Source organism: Melospiza georgiana, chromosome 1, assembly GCF_028018845.1.
Source record: "Melospiza georgiana isolate bMelGeo1 chromosome 1, bMelGeo1.pri, whole genome shotgun sequence".
Taxonomy (NCBI): domain Eukaryota; kingdom Metazoa; phylum Chordata; class Aves; order Passeriformes; family Passerellidae; genus Melospiza; species Melospiza georgiana.
Genome location: NC_080430.1, coordinates 130,004,120 through 130,025,935, shown reverse-complemented (window position 1 = coordinate 130,025,935; position 21,816 = coordinate 130,004,120). Strand labels below are relative to the sequence as shown.

At 36.0% G+C, this 21,816-nt stretch overlaps 1 protein-coding gene across 50 annotated transcripts in view; it reads left to right on the top strand.

Annotated features, from left to right (window-relative positions):
* RIMS2 (regulating synaptic membrane exocytosis 2) overlaps nucleotides 1-21,816 on the top strand; it is a 443,516-nt gene that overhangs the window by 176,992 nt on the left and 244,708 nt on the right. For all 50 annotated transcript variants that reach the window (XM_058037275.1, XM_058037251.1, XM_058037219.1 and 47 more), the window contains one exon: nucleotides 12,316-13,241. In XM_058037275.1, coding sequence (XP_057893258.1) covers nucleotides 12,316-13,241 — 926 coding nt within the window. The remainder of the gene's footprint in view (nucleotides 1-12,315; nucleotides 13,242-21,816) is intronic.

The window sequence follows — 21,816 nt, the reverse complement described above, 5'->3', positions numbered from 1 at the left end:
TTATATTTGAAAACTTGGCAGTGGGAATGATAAGAAACATTTGAAAGCAGGAATACTTCTGAGCATGTCTTTAGGTAACTAAATAAAAAAGAGTATCACGATTTGTTCCTGCACAGGTATTTAGCCTGTACTTACACTGAGCAAGTTATAGCTCCTGTAGAATGTACAACACTCCTTCTTGTTTCTAGCTGGCATTATTATTACAGAGGATGAAATGACAGAAACTTATCAGATTAGAAATATCCTGGTTTGTATTTTATTTTGTGTCTGTCTTTCAAGGCACTATTTTTTATTTTTTGATTTCTGTAGGCAGTATTTGAAAAGCTGTAGTCTCAATTTACTCTTCTTGTTTTTTTTTTTTCCAAATCACTATTAATGACAATTTCATTACCTTTTTGAGTACAACTTCCTTAGATTAAGAATTTACCTTAATGAGATCCTTTGCCTATTGTACCAACTGGTGATCAATACTGATTGCAATACATACACCTTCCATATAAAATAATTAATGCAAGCATTTTTTTCCACTTCATTGAAATGCTTATGCCTATGTTTGTTTGTAGCTTCTCTGTATTTTTAAGATAATAGCAGTTCCCAGTCCAGGTTCTTGCAGGATTTACAGGCCCCTGTGGTAGTCCCTCTGTTTATACATAATTTGCATAAAATGCCAATCATATAATTGTCTTTATTAAAATCTTTCATGATTTTATTTTTTGTGATAAATAGATCCATTATCTTTGATAATCCCAAACAAAATCTTCCAGGTTCTTGTACAAGTTAAAGGCTCTTTTTCAAATCCAGAGTTTTTGAAGAAAACATTATACCATTTGCAGTCAGTGAGACAACGTGGCCCTTCTAATATTAGGTTGACCTGACCTGAAAATGTTGAGAAAGAGAGAAAACAGAATTTTGCATTAAGTTGAATTAGGATGAATTGCATAATTGCCCACTTTTGCCAGTCTTGCAAAGTCCTCAGGTATTTTGCTGTACTAGCCTGTGGGTCTCAATCTTTGATGATTCTTGACAAACATTGTTCATAGTGTCTGCTAAAATGTTGAATCTTTGGCTATGAAAGAGTTTTTCATGTTAAGTTTCTGTCTTGCAGAAATGTGTATTATTCCTAATGGCTTTAGAAGTTTGACTTTTTTTTCGTATTTCAGTGTAAAAAATTTCCACTTGACATTACCTTGATGTTGAAGCAGAGTAGGTGAATCTGCTTGGCACTTGTCTCTGGAGGTCTCTGGGTATGTTGCACTGGGAGGAACTATCCTCTCCCAGCTAATGCTGGTGCAGTGTAACTTTGTTGTGGAACAGACATCACAAGGCACAAGAGCAAGTGCAGAATAAACAATCAGCCAGGCAGGGCACTCTTACATCATAAAACATAAATAAAGTTCTTCCTCTTAGCTTAAAGGAATGAGGAAGAGAAAATACGTCATAATATTTCTCTATTTTTGAAACAAAATTTGTGTTTCAATATTGTATTTTTCTAACATTGAATAGAAAATGCTTCTGTATCAAAAATATCAGCTTTTACCCTTCACTCTATTGATCAGCAGCTGCAGCTGAGATCTTCACTCACAGTCAGTGTCTAACATGTTATTGAAGATTAGTCAAAAAAAGCAAAAAGGGGCCAAAGAAGTGATGTCCACAGCCACTACCCCAGTGATATATTTCAGTCCACTTTTCACAAAAACTTGACCTTAGAAAATCTCTTCTTTTCTATGAGGAATTGATGATGATAATTCTCTTAAGAATTTCCCTGTATTTTAAGTGGTTTTTATATGCTGCAAGAACATACTAACATGGCTATAACTATTCACTTCCTTTTCTCCTCTGCCTCTCCCTCCACCCTCTACTCCAAATTTCTATGTATTTATGAATCAAACTCAATTCCAACAGAGTAGTGTTGGTTTTTCTCACCTTGCTACAAGACTTACAGCAGTAGGGAAATGGCCAGCTAGTGGAAATGTAATAGTTCTTCAGGTTGTGCTTTTAATAGCATATAATCCAATAATCATCCAAAAGAATCAGATTCATTGTTTTGGGATATATCTCTCTAATGATAACGGTAAATGAGCTTGGTGCCACTGTAAGGCCAAATATAAGGATTTTAATCTAATTTTTTTATTCCTTGTCAGCAAAGTTTCATTTATATCTGGAATTAATCTCATTTCTGTAAAAGTATCCAGGAAGAAGGAAATCAAACTACTTGATCATGGTTTCTCTTCTCTCTTTTTTATATATGAATCTATTAATATTGTAACTATTTTGTGTTAGTTCACCTCAATATGCATTTCAAAATTACTATATACCATGAAACATTCTTTGCTAATTGTAAAAGTCAGATCTGTCCAACTATCCATTTCTACTGTTTAAATTACAGTAACTAAATTACTGAAACTTGATTGTGATTTTCTGCTCTGTCAACTCAAGCATCTTGAATAATTTTTATAGCCTGGCTCCCCAGCCTGTTATCCAGTTGATCTTATTCTTGAAAAGTGCTTCAGTGAGCAAACATTTAACCTTTCGTGCTCGGGTCAACAATGAAAGTAAAGTTTAACTTAAAACATACTTCTGGTCCCTAAAATCTGACAATAACAGTAATTCTGTAATTGATGGAAAAAGTGGCCACTGTTATGTCAAAAATCTGCTAATAGCACAGTCTGAACTTCAGTCAGAATTTCATCACTCGACTTTGTAGGGTCCTGCTGGAAACAAGTTTATTGGGTAAAGCAGATAATGTTGGTGACAGGAACTGTAAAACATGAATGAGTTGGGCTGTTTATATATACATGTAGTTACAAAATGTGTATTCATTTCTCCTGTGGAATATAAAAAGCTGTCATCTTATTTTAGAAGTAAAACTAGAGTAACTAAGTCTACCTTCATTGCAGTAGAATGTAGAATACATCCATGGACTTGTTTATGTTACAAGATGTTTATTTTAGTTGTTTCATTTTAAATTGCTTTAGATTTCCACACATGTTTCTTTGTTTCTTGGAAGAAACGTAGTCAACATTTCAGTGAATTTTATTCAGTGCTATTTTGTTGCTAGTAGTTCTATAAAGACTATTCAGTATTGTTTTGCTTCCTGCTAGAAGTGGTTGCTATTTTCCTCTATGTGGTCTGTACTGTTGTCGTGTTAACTGAGTGCCACCTTTTTGTATAGAAGTTGCTAAGATGCCATGTTACCCTTTTCATTTCCAAGTGTTCACTTCCACACACTTTCTAGAGTACTTAGTGATTTTCCATATGGATTTTTGCAGGCATCCATGAATATATTTTCTTTTCAGAAGGCTTTGTATTGAGCCTCTTTAGGGAAGGCTTGCTCTAATGCAGACATCTCTAAGAGATGATAAGAAAATAAAAGGGAGGAATATCCTGAGCTGGTCTCAGCACTGCAGAAAAAGAAAGTAATGCTGGTAGAAATACCTACATCAGAGATCTGATCTGACTATCTAAGGATGTCTCTTTGACCTGTTGATGTTTCAAAAACCAGGCTGTTATTATCCCCTGTGAGGTCGTTACTACATGGTAGTGTGATGGGAAATTTTTCAGATAGTGTCTCTGAAAACCCGGCAACACAGACATTATTTCCACCCTAACCTCCTGTCTGAGGGGCTCTGAACTGAAGGGCTCTGTCTAGGCAGCCATAACCATTTGATCCTGAACATTTTGGTGAATAACAGCTGTGGATTGTGAGCCCACTGCTTAAACTACTGTGGAGAAAGTTCTTTTGCTTAAAAAACATTGTAAAATCATGTCCTAACAACACATAACACAGGTGCTATAGTTTTTACAGAAATACAACTTAATTTCATCTAAACTTGTGGTCTGCTTCTATGATAGACTTAGGTGCTTCTTTAAAATACAGACATTTAATCTCGTCTCAGCAGTATGTTGAGAAGTACAGTTGAAGCAGAAATTTAAAGTTTTATCTACCAAGGTAATTTCCAAGAGTTATTTAATGCTCTTGTCTCATTCCATAGTGGTCCAGCTGATGTTCCCTAGCAGGAGCACATTTACCCTGACATCTTGGTCTTGGAGAAGCTGGTGCAGACAGCCCATCATTCACTGATGAGCCACCACTGATCTAATTCACAAGATTTAATAACGGGTCTTTACCTGCCATTACTGAGGCAACTGGACATTTTCACAGCGGTTATTTTATGCTTGCTCTTTTATGGAGGCATCAAAACAGCTCAGTATGATCTATTTCCTCTCTTCCAGACTGAAATATGAATCACAGAGATATTTTAAGACTTATGTTCATTGTATGATATCACATTTATATTGTAATTGTGGACACAATGAAGATAGAGAGAAAAAACAGAATATGTACTGACTCAAGTTCATTAGTAAAGTTAGTTTTAAAAGTTCAACAGTCCAAAATAGCCTCCAGATGTTATTAGGAAAAACAATTCTCAAGTGACAGTTCATGTCACTGATATTTTCTTAGTTTGGTCATTATTGAAATAGCTTTAATTTTTATGTAATGGTAATAACGCCCACACAATAATGGAGTGTTTATTTGAAAGAAAATTCTCCCTGTCATCAAACTTAAAGATTTCCTTTGAAGAACCAGGATACTTCCAGCTGCTGGTAAAAGCACCTGCTGAACAATCCTTGTGGTAAGAAACTGAAACGCTTAGATTAGACTTAAAATTAGATGAAATGATCTATAGATTAAGTCTATTATAATATATTCTCTGTGATGGCTGAACAAATAAACTTTGATGGCAGAATATTTTCCTTGGAATCTGAACTCTTATTGAGGTGAAGAAAATCTAGATTTCTGCTAAGTCTTTAGTTTTTCCATGATTTGCTACTTTATCATGACTTAATATATTGCAGTCAGATTTGGTTGGTGCTTTATAATAAACATAATGTATTCATAAGCTAGTTTGCATAGGTAGAAAATGCTGTGGAAAACTGTACAAAAATGTATTTATAATCTATTTAAGGCAAATGAAGATATACATTTGCTTTCTATTATTTTCACATTTTCAACATATTTTTAATGTGAGTTTTGATGACTGTTTTTCATTGATTTTCACAGTTTTTTTTAACTGTGTAAGAAAAACGTTTTCAGTTTTACAGTATGGGCAACACATCAGACTGGAATACATGCCACAACTATTTTAGCCTAATAGTTGAAAATTATGCCAAAATTTAACTTCTTACTAAAACTAAAACTTCAAACTAAAAGTATGATAATACATAACTTTATTGAAGACCTAGAACATAAAGAAAATGCTGGAAGTAATATCACAAAATATGAAATACTGGGCCTGCCGAATTTGAAAAATCGTTTAAATGAAATGTCCTGACCAGCATGTACATTTGTAGGCAATAGTACTGTAGCAAGGCACTAATCAGCTAAGTACCATAATCCTCCTTATAGGGTAAATTCTTACTTGACCTCCAGCTATATACAGCACATGGTAACAGCATTAAACTATAACACTCCCCTCATGCTCTCAATAGCTTCCCATTGGGTCAGCTCTCTGACTTGAATTGCTGTTGTTGCAGACACTGAACTTTATTTTTTTCCTGGATGCCTTATATTTTATAAGTACATTTTGGGGGCAGGGAAGGGTTTGCAAAATACATGCCTAAAAAATTGTGTCTCGAAATGAAGAGACTGTTTGTGTGATTTCACTGAACCTAGAGGATTAAATGAAAGCGCTAGCGAGAGCAGAAATTGATGTATTCTCATGAACCCGAGGCTTCCAACTACCCAGATGTGCAGTGGCTGATCAAAAGGTAAAGCAGGGAAGAAAGATGCCGAATGTGTTGTGTGAAAACAATGTCTCTGCTCAGCATTTCTTGTTCTTCTAGGGGGATGATTAGGGAGATTTTTTTTACTTTTAGTAAAGAAACTCAGTGGAAGTACTGAAAAACTTTTTCTTGTGCTTCAGGTATATGCAAATATTATATTTAAAAAATCTTTTGCTACTCTACAATTTAGTTTCTTAAATTGTATTCTAATTTCTGTGATAAAAATAATTCTTGAAACATTATATTTATCTTAATAAAAATAGTATATGTAGAATTTTGAAATGTTCTTTTATTTTATATTATTTGTACTTTTTAGTAACAGTTCAGTATTATATTTACTCATTCTTATGTTTGTGTTTTTGTGACCTACTATTCTTTTAACACCCTGTGTTTTAAAGTAATTTAAATCCTGCTGTTAGACAGATGTTAATTGATTCCACCCTTCTGCAAATGGTTTCTGTAGTGTCAGTACTGATGCAGATAACAAGAATGCCCATTCCTACCAATTCTTGAAAACTAATCGATTTGCTCTTTATTATAGTTTTGATTATTATCTTTTTTGGGACAAAATTTTTACTGAAAGAAAAGGTGCAATATTGCTTGTTTATCTATTAAGTGGAAATAATTAGCAATATATTAATTTTGAAAATGTTCAGAAGTAGAAATAATGAAAAATCTTGGCATGTTTAATCTATTTTTAAGAGGTAAGCATTCTTCAATATATCTGAAAGAACACTCAGTAAAATATTGTTGCTTTATTTCTCAGCTTGCAGTTCTCTAAAATAATATTATATGATTTAAGAGCTGCTGAATACTCAGGCAAAATAAAGGAGGACAAAATAATTTCTAATGTTAGTCCAGTTTTCCTATCTCTGTTGTTTTTATTTAAAGAAAAAAAAGTGAAACAAAAGTATTACCTAAAAATTTGTAAATTAGCAATTGATACTTAAATCACCTCTTTTGTTCAGCAGTTTTTTCCATGTTGTAACTCTTTTCCTCATACAAATTGAAAGTAGCCCTGCTGCAATGCTGAATTTTTGCCGAATTTCTTGTATAGAATAAAAATGTATTGTTTCATATGTCTGTGCAATCATGTCAAGTTCAAAGCAAAATTGTTATCAGTGGTGACTTTAATTATATTAACATTTTGTTACTACAGATTTCCTTTCATTCTGTTGATACAAGCCTGCAGTCAGTGAATTCTTATTTTCAGATAAAATCTAATAGAGATCAACATCCGCTCTACCAATCTCATGCTTCAGGAAATTTATTGAATTGTAAACTTAATTCATATTCATTGTAAGCTTAATTCATATTCTTTGGAGATATTTAGCTGGAATGTATTCTAATGTTTTTAAGTATGGTTTCTATAAGGTAAAATTGCAAGGCATGGCTGAAATGAGGAAGGAAATATTGTCTCACATGAGCTTTACCTAGTGGATTCCTTAGATATGTGAGTGTTAGATGTACTTCAGAACAAATTTTGAAAACCATATTGGTCAAATGCAATACACACCTTTTCTATTTATCAAAGCAGGCTGTTTAAATTAATTAACTTGTGAATTGTGCACTGGTTGCTTACATTCTTCATTTTTTGAGGGGTGAGAAACTAAGAAAGGGGAACTGATAAATCATAAGTTTAATCTAGTATAAAACTAGACAGCATAGAGTAACTGTAAAGAGAGATCTTGGTGAAAACTGGAACTGCTTTGAAGTCAAAAAAATACATCTTTTTTCAACAAGGGAGCCATAGCTGCTTCGTAGAATGTGCAAAATGAATTCTCCTGCACAGTATGACTCAGCAGAGGCAGAAGTTACGAGGAGAATGAAGTTAAATCATTACCAGATAGCCTCTTAAAACCACTGCCAAAAAATTGGAGATTTTTCAGTCTGGCAAAGGAGGTCTGTGGAGATGGTTTCCTAAATGAGAGAGTAGAACCCTCCCTGTGAAAGGCAGGCAGACTCTAAAGCTGCACAGCGAGTTTTCTGGGCTCATTGCGCTCATGGGGCTTTGGGTGCACGGTCCAGAGAGTGCCCAGCTCAGCTCCTGGCGGCCTGGGAACTGTGGGACAAGTGCTTTATCTGCTCCCTGTCGCTGCTGTTTTAAACAAGTGTCCTGACTGTTGAATTCAACACATAGAAATACAGAATTTCAAATAGTAGAAGAACTATTCTTAAACGATCGCTCAGGGGCCAACAAATGCACTTTTGCTGACGGAAGCCATACAGTAAAGGAGAAATGAAACTGTGTTCAGGGTATTTGATGAGGTCCCTAACGAGAAGCTCTGTATCTTGAATGGCTTTTGTGAAAAAGTTCTGGTGGTAAATGTCAATTTTTTACCTTCTCTGAATTATTCTTTCACGTATTGAAGGGATCACATTTTGAGTTAAGCAGAATTACAATATATGCAGGAGAGATATTTTCAATTTTAATTTTCCATTCAACTTTATTCCTTGATAATTTATAGGAAAGAGAGAACAAAATTTGAAAGTATTTTCTAGTAAATTATAATTAGGTCTTACAAGTAGATGGCCAGTATTCATTTCCAAGTAGCTGATGGCTCAGGCCCACTGAGAGCATTATTTAATTGACCCAAATTATCATTTTTTAATTGACCCAAAGCTTCTGATAAATCATACTCTTCAAGTAATTGCAGGTTGCTTCAGGTGGTCAAATGCAACTTTAGAATTATATCTTCATGAAGGTTTTCTCCAGTTCAAATGTATATTTTGTTAGTCTGAGGAAAAGATTATTAGCAGGAGGGTCTGACATCTAGTTTTGACAGTGATATAAATACTTTACATATTACAATGTTTTTTAATGTCTCTGACTTCTGAAATGTGATGGAGACTTAATTTTTAAAATATCCTTTTCTACAATACATTTGGGTCAATTTTCTAAAAACCTAAATCAAAGCAGAAGAGTTTTTCTCTTTAAGGCAGAATCCAAGTGAATGTCAAAGAGTTTCAAGATATTTAGTTCCATTATGGAAATCACAGCCATCAAAGTTGAATAGCTGTCTTATATTCTTCTATGCTATCTTTTAAGTACTTGAGTTATATTGTGTTGTGGGGGAGTTGAATAATTTAACTTTATGAGCAGGAGTACAGATTACAGTCAAGCTATTTGCTTTTCCATAATATTAGTAATATCTGTAGTGCACTGCAAATAAAGTTTCCATCAGTGTAGGGTTATGGGTTGTGTATTAAAAGACCAAATGTCATGTATGGATAAATTACAATAAAAATAAATACACAGTAATAAGTAGGAAAAAATAAGTTTCATATTCTGAATCTGAAAAAAAAAACCAAACCCATTTATAGAATGTGCCTGACAAAGAGATTTTTGCAGTTTTTAAACCATAATAGAGATTTTATTTTATGGTTGTTTCAAACAAGTAGCAATCACAATGGCCTGGAGGATTTTTCAGAAAAGGTGGTAATCCTTCTGACAAGAGATATATAATACTTAGTTCAGCTGGCAGCTGGAGGGTGCATATCACACCCTTAAAGTTCACTTAGCTTTTAAGGTTCCAGGGAAGTCCTGGGAAGGCAGGAGTAGTCATTTTCCATAGTGTATCCAGCTGGGGGTACTTGATGGAAGGGTTTTATTAAGGTATCCTTAGGGTAATTAATGGTGAGAAATGGCTTAGACAGATGAAGGTGAGTGAGAATTAGCTAGTGATATAAAAATAACAGCAGATTTTTAATAGTAGGGACAGGCCTTAAGTTTTCATCAGTACTAGTTGCCTCTTACTGTGATTTCATAACTCTGATTTGAAATGTATAGCATTCATTGTACAACTCTGTATATAGCAGGTATTTTTAAAATTAAAAAACTGTTGAATGTTAAAGGGAGGCAAATTGTGCTGTGATATTCAGTAGAGAATGACAGACTTTAGTACTAAGGGTCTGGGGACTGTGGGGCAGGATGAGCCCTCTTCTGCAGAAGATTTCTGGCTGATCAGGTGTACAGTACAGTTAATTTATTTCTGATGGACAGTACTACAGCTTCTGGTTAGTTCAGTAACTTCAGTAGTGAAGTAAGCTGACTTCAACAGGAATGAAATTAATTAGAAAGAGGGCCTGATGATGTCAGTCAACTTAGGCCAGGAATTCAATTAGCTACTTTTTTTCTGTTAGGCTGCTTTCTCTGAAGAAAAGCACTATATTTGCAGGTAAGTCCTTTTTCTTGCATGTGCCCTAGTAGTTGCCCCACACAGGCCAGCCATGCAAAGCTTTTTCCTTCATAAAAGGTTAGAGTAGATTGAGGACCCAGCTGCTCTTCACATTGCTGTCAGCCATAGATGGTTTCCTATTTTTATATCTTAAATGGAGGAAGGAAAATTACTGTTTACAGTAAATGTAGCACATGAGGTTAGAGAATGTTTGTATAAATGCATAAAAAATAAAATGCTAAATTGGCACATTCTCCTCTCATTAACATAGAAAAAACAGGTGTACTTTTTAGTAAGTCTTGTGGCAGTTCATCTGATGATGTGTTTCCTTAATAGAAATACATTTTCCTCAGCAGCAAGTCTACAACAATATTTTCACTTGCACAGAAATCCGTCTTTTATCCCCCTCAGCCTCCCCCCCATGACATTATAGCTGTAATATTATCAGAAGAGGATCGTATCCATATGAGGTTGCTGTGACATGGAGTGATATATTTATTTGTTTATTTTATGTATATATACACATGTGCATGTTTTTTGTATGTTTATATAATCTTCTACTTGTAGCTAAACCAATTCTTACTGCTGTGTTGTTTGTATTGCTGTAGATATAAGTGTGTAGAAGTTTAATACTGAAGCATGTGTACACTCAGGCTGCTCCAAGACACACACGTGAGATTTGTCAAACTAGAATCTGTATGGCTTTGTGTGTTGCACTGTTCATCATGGAGTTGATCCTACAAACCATATGTTCTAGAGAGTTTGAATGCTTTGGAGGATCAAATTGATGTAAACAATGTGGCTCTGAAGACACATGAAGGTTATATAGACTGAGTATAGACAGTGTGAGTATTGGCAGTATAGTATGTGTACGTTTCATGTGTACATGTATTTGTCTTGATTTTGCAATGAGATTCACATGGATTAATGCCTGTATCTGGTGAATGCCGATTTTTCCTATATGAGGGACACAACTGGGGAGAGGAAGTTATGCACACTTTTGCTATAGCCATGACAGAAATTTTCAGGAATTGGGTAATTTTCTATTGGAACAACTTATTTTGGGATGTGGCATAATTTTTCATCATCTCAGGTACTTAAGTGAAAAATATTTATCTTCCTTAAAGCACTTCTGCATCTAATTGCTGTTGTCCTAATGAAGCTTCTATGTCTTTGCAAACTGCATTTGGGTAGTTGTGTTGTTCTAATTGTCCCTTCCTGTTGGCCATTCTGGTTTTAGCCTTCTGAAATTCTGTTCATGTTACATTAGAATTATTCAAGTTGAGTCCCCAGTAGCAGAGTCTGTAGAGATTTTGTAAAATGTACAGAGGTTATAATTTCTGCTGGAACTAACACACCTCTGTAACAACACAGATGGGATGTCTTAGCTCCACTGTAAGCAAATAGGCATTTGCATGATGCTTACAGAACTTGTCATGCTTCACACTAAGAATTTCATTTTTGCAAGATTTAATTAGTTTCCTCATTTTTACATGCCATTGCAAAGCTAAAGTACTTTACTATTTACAAGGCAATACTGGGTCCAAATCTTTCAAGCACAGTTTAATAATTCTGTATGGTACCTAAAACAGCACAGGATGCCAGTTTGCCAGACACCCCACAGGCCATGCACACTCTGCACTGACAGCTGTTGTTTTTTCTTGTTCAACAGAGACTGCATTTCCTTCCTGGCTGTGAAAATAATGTTTTCTCTCCTATCAGATAGACAGAGGCAGCACTTTGAAACTCTTTCCCTTCACAGCAAAAAATGTGGTTTGTTTTCTGAGTCCAGGACTTCTGAGTTCATCTGATTTAGAAAAGTGCTGCCATTGAATCTTTGTCTGTTTTCTGCCCTTGGCACAAATTATAGTTTTGTGGGAACTGAAATGTGTGTTTTTGAGCAATAACAGCTGCTAAAAGAATAAACTAACTGAATGATTTTTCTAGCCCTAATTTTCATGGTGATTAAAAAACTCCATTGAAGACAAGTATATGGTCAAGTTATATTGCTGTAAAATGATTTAAAGGATTATAAAATTTTGGTACTTGTAAACCAGTCATGACTACAAAGTAGCCTAAGTATTTGTCTTCTATATTTTATAAAGTCACATCAGCGTTTTTCCTTCAAAGCTGTTTTTTATTAAAACTGCGCACTGTAAGCAGATTTATAGCATGACATCCTTTCTTTAATTTGGTACAGAAAATGTGGGAGCATATTCACAAAAAATGCAATGAACGGATTTTTTTTCCCCTCAGCTGGTCATTTTATCTTTTAACTAGCATTAACTGTATATTTGTGGTACATAAAATATTGACAGGATTCTCTTTCTGCTTTCTTGCCATGATTATTTAGGAAAAGAAGCCCTTCAATATCAAGAGAACAGAGCAGAAGATACGACCAAAGGGACGAGAGAGACGAATACTCGCAGTATGCTACATCAGACAGTGCAATGCCCAGGTCACCATCAGATTATTCAGATAGGCGGTCACAGCGTGGGCCCCAGTTGTACGAAGAGCCTGAACTGGGTGATTATAGAGATTCCAACAGGAGGAGCCGCAGGCGTTCCAAGGAGTATCCGGTAGAAGAAGAAGATGCGCAAAGCAGGGAAGAATATGAGAGGCAAAGGAGGGAAGAGGAATACCAGGCACGATACCGGAGTGATCCTAATTTGGCTCGTTATCCAGTCAAGCCGCAGCCATATGAGGAACAAATGCGTATCCACGCTGAAGTGTCCCGCGCACGACACGAACGCAGGCACAGCGATGTCTCGCTGGCAAATACAGAGCTGGAAGATTCTCGGATGTCCATGCTCAGGATGGAACGGCCATCAAGACAAAGATCAGTGTCTGAGCGCAGGGCCGCCATGGAAAACCAACGTTCATACTCTATGGAAAGAACTCGAGAGGCTCAGGGACCAAGTCCCAATCGTCAGAGGACCACAAATCATAGCCCTCCTACACCTAGGAGGAGTCCAATTCCTCTGGAAAGACCAGACATGAGGCGCTCTGATTCTTTAAGGAAACAGCACCATTTGGATCCCAGTTCTGCTGTTCGGAAAACAAAGCGTGAAAAGATGGAGACCATGTTACGGAATGATTCACTCAGCTCGGACCAGTCTGAATCCGTCAGGCCTCCTCCACCAAAGCCCCATAAAACGAAAAAAGGAGGTAAAATGCGCCAGGTTTCATTAAGTAGCTCAGAAGAAGAACTGGCATCCACTCCAGAATATACAAGTTGTGATGATGTAGAGATTGAAAGTGAAAGTGTTAGTGAAAAAGGTAAGATTTCTAATTTTTTTATTGGTTCACTATATAGATTTTATTTGGTTTCTACTGCTTTGGACATTTAGCTATTTAAAATGGTTGCAACCACACGTCTCCAGCCCTTCACAGATGACTCAACTTTGTTGTGATGGGAATCGGGGTTTTTTTTCTGATTTTGTGTTTCATTTACATAAATGTGATGATTTATGTGGAAAAGATCATCACAGCTCCTATAAGTATTTGGATTAGTTAAAGGAAAAAACATGCCTACTGAAAAACCTATCAATGAAATCTCCAAAATATCTAAAGCTGTGCTGTCATATAAGGCCACGGTTTCATGTTATTTAATACCAGATTTGCGTGCTCCTGGATCACAATGAGTGCATATTTGATCTGGATCAAGTGTGGGCGCATGACCGCGTTTTTGTTGAATTAACTGGAGCACATGATACAGCCCTTATGCCAGTTTCATGCTGTCTGCTGCAGGTTAAAGAATGTCTGATCTGCAAAAAGATCTGTGTATGTAAGGTTAACCCACTGAAGTTTTGAGACAAATTTAAAATGACTGATGCTGTTTACACCAATAGAGGTTTCTTTTCCTTGTGGTGCTATGATGAATTTTGATTTTAGTGCTTTTTAGAAGTAGTTTTGGAATTACTTTCAGAAAGAAAACTAAGATTGTTTGAAATTACTTCCCAGCCTATAAAAGGATAATTTCTAATTAAATATGAAAGTATTGGGGACCATGAATTTAAACTCAATGAAATGAATATTATGAGTTCACTTACCTTCATGTATGTTGTTTTAAGCTTTTTTTGAGTTATTATTCTTATACTAGTGAACCTTTGTTACTTCCTCTAAATGGTTATCTGCTGTTGTGAATTGTGAATAGAAAATTTACTACTATTTATTTTATTATTATTAATATTAAGTTGCTATCAAGTTGGTTCTGAAGCAAGTAATTAACTTGAGTAAGTGTAATAACTCTGAATTTTCATATGTTAGTATCCACAACCATGGTCTGATAAGTAAGGAGCAAGATTGTGTAGAATGGAAGGAATTTTCACCGTGTCGAAGTAGACAGTTGCATGTACTTCTGTGAAACAGCTGTGCTGAAACCTTGACCCCCTTAGTGTTCCTGATGAGTAGAAAAGACTAATACCAACTTTATGGTGTTCATGATTTTGCTCTTAGAAGCAACCTTGAGAAAGATAGGACCAATCAATACAGGGGAAGTAGTAACAAAATGTTTATTTAATGCAATTCAGTGCAGGAAATGTATTATACAAGGTAATATAGACAATATATTTTTTGTACACATAACAAAGCATGTACATTGAGGATTATAAAAGCGCAGAATCATTTAAGTTGGAAAAGATCTACAAGATTATTGATTTCCACTAATTTAGCACTTTCATGGCTTCTAACACATCAATAACCCTTGTGTCTGCTGCTGCACGGCTCTCTATCCCCTACCTCCATGGAGACAGCAGAATGAAGGACCCCACTGGCACAATGTCTCTCAGACACTGGAAGGGTGCTGCCTAATTTATCTGTAACAAGTCTGGTTTCATGCCTTTCCCCTTCAGACCTAGTTTAAAGCTCTGTCCATGAACCCTGCTAATGCCTGAGAAAAATCCTTTTCCTCTTTTGAGACAGGTGATCCCCATTTGTCATCAGCAGGTGTGGTGTCATGTAAACTGTAAACATGATCAAAACCCCACAAAATTCTGCTGGCTCAGAGTCAAATATTGGTCTGCTGGATCTCCCTCTCTTCCCTCCTCATTTCCCGCAACTGGGAGAATGGAGTAGAAGCCCACTTGTACTCCTGCTTCCTTAACCTGTCATCCTAAAGCACTGATGTCTCTCTTTGATTGCCCTTGGATTTCTTATTGCCACTTTTCTGCCCACCTGAAAAATCCATAACTGCTGAAGGCCTTGCCTGGATAGGAACCTTTCCCTTCATGTCTGGGTCTCAGGGATCCACTGGACTTTGGCAAGAAGTGGGTCTGGTCTACATATTGGATCTTCTGCTCCTTTCAGATGAGAGTTTAGAACATCCTCTACAATTCTAACAACTCTAGGTTCTCTGTAATAAATTCTAGGTTCTTTGTCATCTTACAAAACTTACAGCTTTCACGTAAATAATTTTTCATTTTAGGTGTCAAAGAAAACATTCTTACTGATAACAATAGTAAATAATAATGACAATGTCGTGTCTGTCCTGTTTTCTGAGGGAATGAATGAAGCTAGATATTTGTTATACAAATTAATTTAAAAAACTTGCAAAGATTTTGCAGGGAAAAAACATTTCTTACTATGCTTTGTTCATCTTGATTGAATTAGTGTAAGCACTTTTTAATGACATACAGAGTATAACTGTGTCAAAGTGGCGTAGTGGTGGCCTGCAGCTGGAACCAATGTGGAGAAAACCTTGGTTTTTCATAAAGGAGAAGAGCAACTGCTTGAACTGGGGAAGGATGTGACTGCTTTGACTGTGTCTGCTCCCAGCCTGTGCTGGGGATCCTGAGCTGGGGGAAGGGACCATGCATAGCACAAGAAGTCATTCCAGGAGTAACTCCTGTACTGGAACCAGAGCCAGCTGCGCCAGGCTGAGCAGCCCATGTCACATAATCAAATAATATCTTCAGACCCTCCTACTTCTCCCCTGCTCTTTAACCACTGGAGTGGCATTTTTTGCAAAGAGGGACTGGGACTCCTGTGCAATAAATGTGGACCTGGCAGCATTGACATGAAGGGCTGGGATGGTGTTTGGTGGGATGAGATATGCTAAGACCATGGTCAGGAGCTGACACTGACAGGTGAGTTCATTCTTTAGAAACTCAGGAAACAACACATGAGAACAGTGTTAAATGGACATAGCTGAGATTACAAATGAGTTTACCTGAAACATAGGTTGTGCCAGAATTAGACATATTTTTCAGAGTGAATTTTGTGCAGATCTTCATAGACATTGAAACTCTCTTTAGTGACATAACTGAGGACCAATTTAATAGATGGCCTCTGCCTTTTTCTGTGAATAGGATGAACAATCTTTCCTATTGTGTTATTCAAAATTTTCTGAAACTAATAATATTTTCTCTGCATTATGTAAGAGACCCTTCTTCACTCTTGCTGTGAATACCAGGCTTCTGTAACTGCAAAGATGTCTCAATTTACAACACTTATTGCCAGTCCTGAGATCAGTGTAGCAGACAGTTCAAAGCTGTATCTCCATGACAGGACCTCCTGGCTGTCTTAGGAAATACACTTTGGAGGAAAAAAAGAAGTTGCCTATATGTTTTGGACCAAAATATTAGGTATATTGCTATTTTCCCTAATAATGAAAGATCAAAATTGCTTAAAATGTTAGAGAAAAACAATTATTGAAATGCCAATGTTTTTATGAAATCATGAATTTTAAATGGCTGTAAAATGCCACCTCCATCACTAAACCCAGGTATTATAATGACATTATAAATGTTCTAGACTGTTCAAATCACCAATTCTTTCCCAAAACCATCTCAGTTTACATGGTGTAGTTTGAAGGCTCTGAGAAATGTGAGTTATAAAAAGAAAACTGTTGTGATGGTATTGTAGCAGAGTCAACTATGTCACCTACAGAGGTGCAAATAAAGCTGAATTTTGTGGTGTGCAAGTCAGGCCAACCTTTCTACATTGATTGTCCAATTTAACTGTCTTCTATTGTGAGGGACAATTAGAGTACTTTTTTACCTTCATGTTCAGTTAGATGTTTTCCAGTGCAATTCTAAGGAGGAGGCCTTAAGGGGAGGTTTGAAAGGGCCCCCATAATTTGCTGGCTAGCATGAAGCAGATGTGAAGCAGAGTGGCTAATTCTGTGTGTCCACAGGCTTTACAGATAAATTTAGAAAATCAAACAGTACCACTGCCCTTGTGTTCCTTATGGCAATACTGTCACACCTGCAGTCTGCCAAAGGACCAATCTGAAGAGACTCAGGAAATCTTGTGATCCCTGGGGTTGTTTTACCCCCACTCAGAGGAAAGGCACGAGAGAGGCGACCCGTGCTGAAGCTGGGGTTCTGTCTGCACCTTCCCCAAACACTTGAGGGTCTTAAAAACAAGTCTTTACAAATCTCTCAAACTCTAGGGATTCAGCAAGAGACCATCTCTACATGGAAGAAGAGAATTCATTCAAGGAAATCTAGGTGTGTGATAGTTCTAAATATTGCCCTAATTTGTTCTAAATAGAAAGTAGGACATAGTAGACTCTCCAATGATGGTAAACAGTTCAGGCATACATGCAAACCATGCTCCCAGTGCTTTTCAGAGCACCCTGTGAAAGGTATCTGTTTGCACAAATGGTGGCTGACATCTAATGTGGGTGGAATCTGTGGTGGGAAAGTGAAATGTGTTTGCGTTTTGTCAGTTCTTAAATTTAGTGTTTGCTTTCACTCTTATTTTATTAAAACATATCTAGTTAGTTTTTATTGTCAAAGAAACTCATATGCATAGAAAGATAGAAATCTTTAGTTTGGAAGAGATCTTTGGGATAAAGGCCTACTGTTAACTTAAGAATGGCAATGTCACCACTAAACCAGTGTCACAGTGCCTTTTAAATACTTCCAGGGCTGCCCAGGGCATAGTGAATCAGCTAGTCCCCTGGGCAGCCTGTTCCCGTTCTAGTGTTTGATAACCCTTTCAGTGAAGAATTTTTTTCCTTATATCCAGTCTAAATTTCCCCTGTCACATCATGAGGCCACTTCTCTCCTTTCTGTTGCTTGTTACTTTGGAGAAGAGTCCCACACCAACGTGGCTACAACTCCTCTCAGGTAGTTGTAGAGGGTGATAAGGTGCCCCCTGAGCCTCCTTTTCTCCAGGCTAAACACCCCCATCTCTCTCAGCTACTCCTCACAGGACTTGTGCTCCAGACCCTTCACCAGCTTTGTTACCCTTCTCTGGACTCGCTCCAGCCCTTCCATGTCTGTCTTGTAGTGAGGGGCCCCAAACCAAACCCAGTATTTAAAGTGCAGCCTCACCAGTGCTGAGTACCAGAGGCTGATCACTGCCCTGGTCCTGCTGGCCACCCTTTTGCTGATTCCAGCCAGGATGTGACTGGCCTTCTTAGTCATCCAGGCATGCTGCCAGCTCATATTCAGCCAGCTGTTCACCAACCCCCTAACAAAACATGTGGATAGACTCGAGCAAACTTAAAACATTAAAGATCCGTGTGTTGTTGATTGAAAGCTGCAGAGTGCAGGCTGTCTGAGCAGAAATGTGTGCTTGCAGGACCAGGTGAAAATACACTTTGTCACTAAGCACATTAAGACATAAATACATAACCTTGCACTGACTGTGTTGTGGTCATTTACAAACTTGTGAAGAACTGCCCTTTTTCATGATAGAAGTTAAAATATCCTCATGTCTGGAATAGCCTCCAGGGCCTACTTGTTTATTGCAGATTTGAAACCAATCTGGTAGACATCCAGTTTAGTTTTTGATGGAGAATTAGGTTTATTTGAAAACAATATGCTTGTCACAAGTTAGAAAAAGTGTGGTAGCTCATGGTGTGAGAAGCAGAAAGCACATTTCCTGAGTGCTACTGCAAGAACAGTGCATGTCTTACATGAGCAGAAATGCCAGGGAAGTGGGATTCCATCAGAGAGCTCTCACTTTTAAATTCAGAGAGATAAGGGACCTGATTTCAATCTTGCTTGTGCCAGTTTCATACATCTTCAACAACTTTGGCTTCAAAGTTACACTGAGCTAAATTAGATCAGAACGAGGTCATTGTTTCTAAAATTTGTTTCATTCAGGTTAGAGAGTTCCTGAAAGTCTTACTTCTCTGGAACAAATTATACTAGAAGGCAAAATTTTAGGGTTAAGCTGCGGCAGTTGAACGAAGAGACTTTGAATTTTCACACAGTTTCAGTATAGAAATATCTTACAATTCAAAGTACAAATTTTAAATGATCAAAGAAAAATGTTTATTTAAAATGATGAAATGTTTGACATGTTTTATTAAAACAGATTTCAGAGAGTCACAAAATTTGCTTTTATTATTTCACTTAATATTGCAGTTTAGGAGATTGTGGGTTTTTTTTGTGATTAAATAACTTTTATTTTTATAGACACCTCTACCTCTTATGTAAGATAAATATAACTTAAATATATAAAGAGTTTGACTGGAAATTCAGAATGCTATTATTCAATTTTTTAATCCTACTCCTATGAACTACCTCTATTTTAAGTGCAAATATAAGAAATATTGAGAGATAAGAAATATTACACTTTTCTCTGTCTATTTTTAAGCAATAAAAAGTCACTGCTTTGAAAGTACTTCTTGTAACATTGACTAAGAAGTACCTAACTACTTTAAAATGTTAGTATTGCCTATGATATTTTTTATAGAAAAATATCTTTCACAGATGTATAGATGAGAATAGAACTAGAATGTTTCAAGCTACAGAAATTTCTAATTGTAGAGAATTTTTAAATAAAGTATTGCTAAACCTTCTCCTACTTACACACTTCCGTGGTACTTAGAATATATGAAAAGGGTGTGATCTTTTGCGCCATTTAGAGGACTCTACTGTAACATATTTTAAATTTGCAGTAATTTAAAATACTGGTGTAAGACAATAACATCCCTCACTGAAAAAAGCCCTGCCTTTTCCCTATTCTTGGCTGCATATTCACATCCTTATTATCACTCCTGCTGGCAGAAGCATTCTGGCAGGTGCACGCTGCATCAACCCAGGAAACCTTTGGGGGTAACTCTAACTAGGTGAAAAGATGGTATATATTAACATTAGAAGCTTCCTTATAAAATGATGGTTGTCCTCTAAGATTGTAGAATACATGCTGAAAAGATGATGAGTAACTTACGCATTCTCAGAATCTGAGGATAGACAGGGATTTCCTGAAGTCAGGAAGAAGAAATATTTTCATATAGTAATCAGAACATACAGAATATTTTATCATAGTTAAATGAACATGAATAATTTCCTAGCACATAAATTCAAACTAAAATGTCTAATATTCAATTTTATTGATTAAAACCTTGCCTAAATTGCAATCTGAACCTTCTGTATACAAATGTACAGGAATAATTAAAACTTATTAAAAATTAATTCCTTTATCATGTTTCCTTTTACTCTGTGACTTTGCTGGAACTATAGTGTAGGTGAAATGTTGTTCTGGCAAAAGATCAATAATCTTCTGAGATAGTGTAACACAAGAACTATGAATTATTACTAAAGTATTTTAGTGTATTTGTTGTGGTTATCTGCGGTTTAAGGTGAGATTAAGTTTTTTATTAACCAAACAAAATGGTTTTTAATATTGTTAACTTATGCATCATTGGAACCTAGCTGTAGTTTACCTTTTAACACTAACTGCAAGGTGTAGTTTCCCCTGGAATTTATGAAAATATGCTATTCTTAAGGTAAAGATTGTTGTTTTTCAGTTGAAACTGTAGACCACTGAATCATATGAGTGACCAATATTAAAAGTATCATAAACAATTTTTCTTTCTCTGTAACCCTTTTTTATCTTTTTGAAATTTAAATAGAAAACAAAAGAAACTTGAATTATCATTCCAAGATTCTTTTTTCACTATCCTTTACCATTGTGGCAGGTGGAATATATGCTGAATAAAATCAATAAATATCCATAAACTTTTTAATAGTGAAGAAAGAAATTTTTGTACAAACATGGCTGGAAAGGGAGTCATCCTATGAAATGCAAGGCTTCCAATGTAGGGAATTCTTATCTTATTCAACCTGCTCCACTTATTTCAAACTGCAATTACACTTTAGCTAAGTTAGAAAGATTAACTTGATAATCAAATCTTGCATCGGGGCTAAGTGCTAATAATTAATACAGATTTGGCACATATAAGACAAAATGAAGACCTACTCGATTCTATGTGAAAGATTTCAGTTCTTTACAATGCCATGCTAGAACAAAAAAACATCATGGAGTTTTTCTTTTGAAGTTTTCTGAATATTTATGTAAATACTGGATTTTTTAGTCTTTTTTACAGAGTCCCAACAAACAGAAATAATGACAACACAAAAAGAAAAAAAACCCCACATGTACTATCTCCAGAATACATGAAGTGTATTTTTCAAATTATAATTTTCTTCATACTTTGATGAAATCATTGTTCTTCTAATGAAACAAAACAAATCTATCTGTCACAGATTATACTCTGTGTCATTTTAGATTATGTTAGTGCTTTCCTATATTTAAATTGATTTTGCAGGTAATTTTGTTACTTCTTCTGTTAACTGTCAGAAACTAAATGGGTCACTGTCAAATAAATTTAATTAATGAAAAAAATGATTATTTAGTTGGTTGTATTTTATCATTTGTGTGGTTTGGGTTGGTTTTTTCTTCATTTTATGTAAAAACATGTATTTCTTGTTCTGTTTTTATTTTGATGTGTATTTCATTAGGGATAGGATAATCAGTATGGGAGAAATAGAGAAACCAAAGTGAAGGGGAAATAAGCAGAACTGGCATATGTCATTCAAGTGAGAACTGTTCCTAAGATGCTCTCTCCTTTGGCCCTGTTGTCCCAAACTCCCCAAAATGAACCATTCAG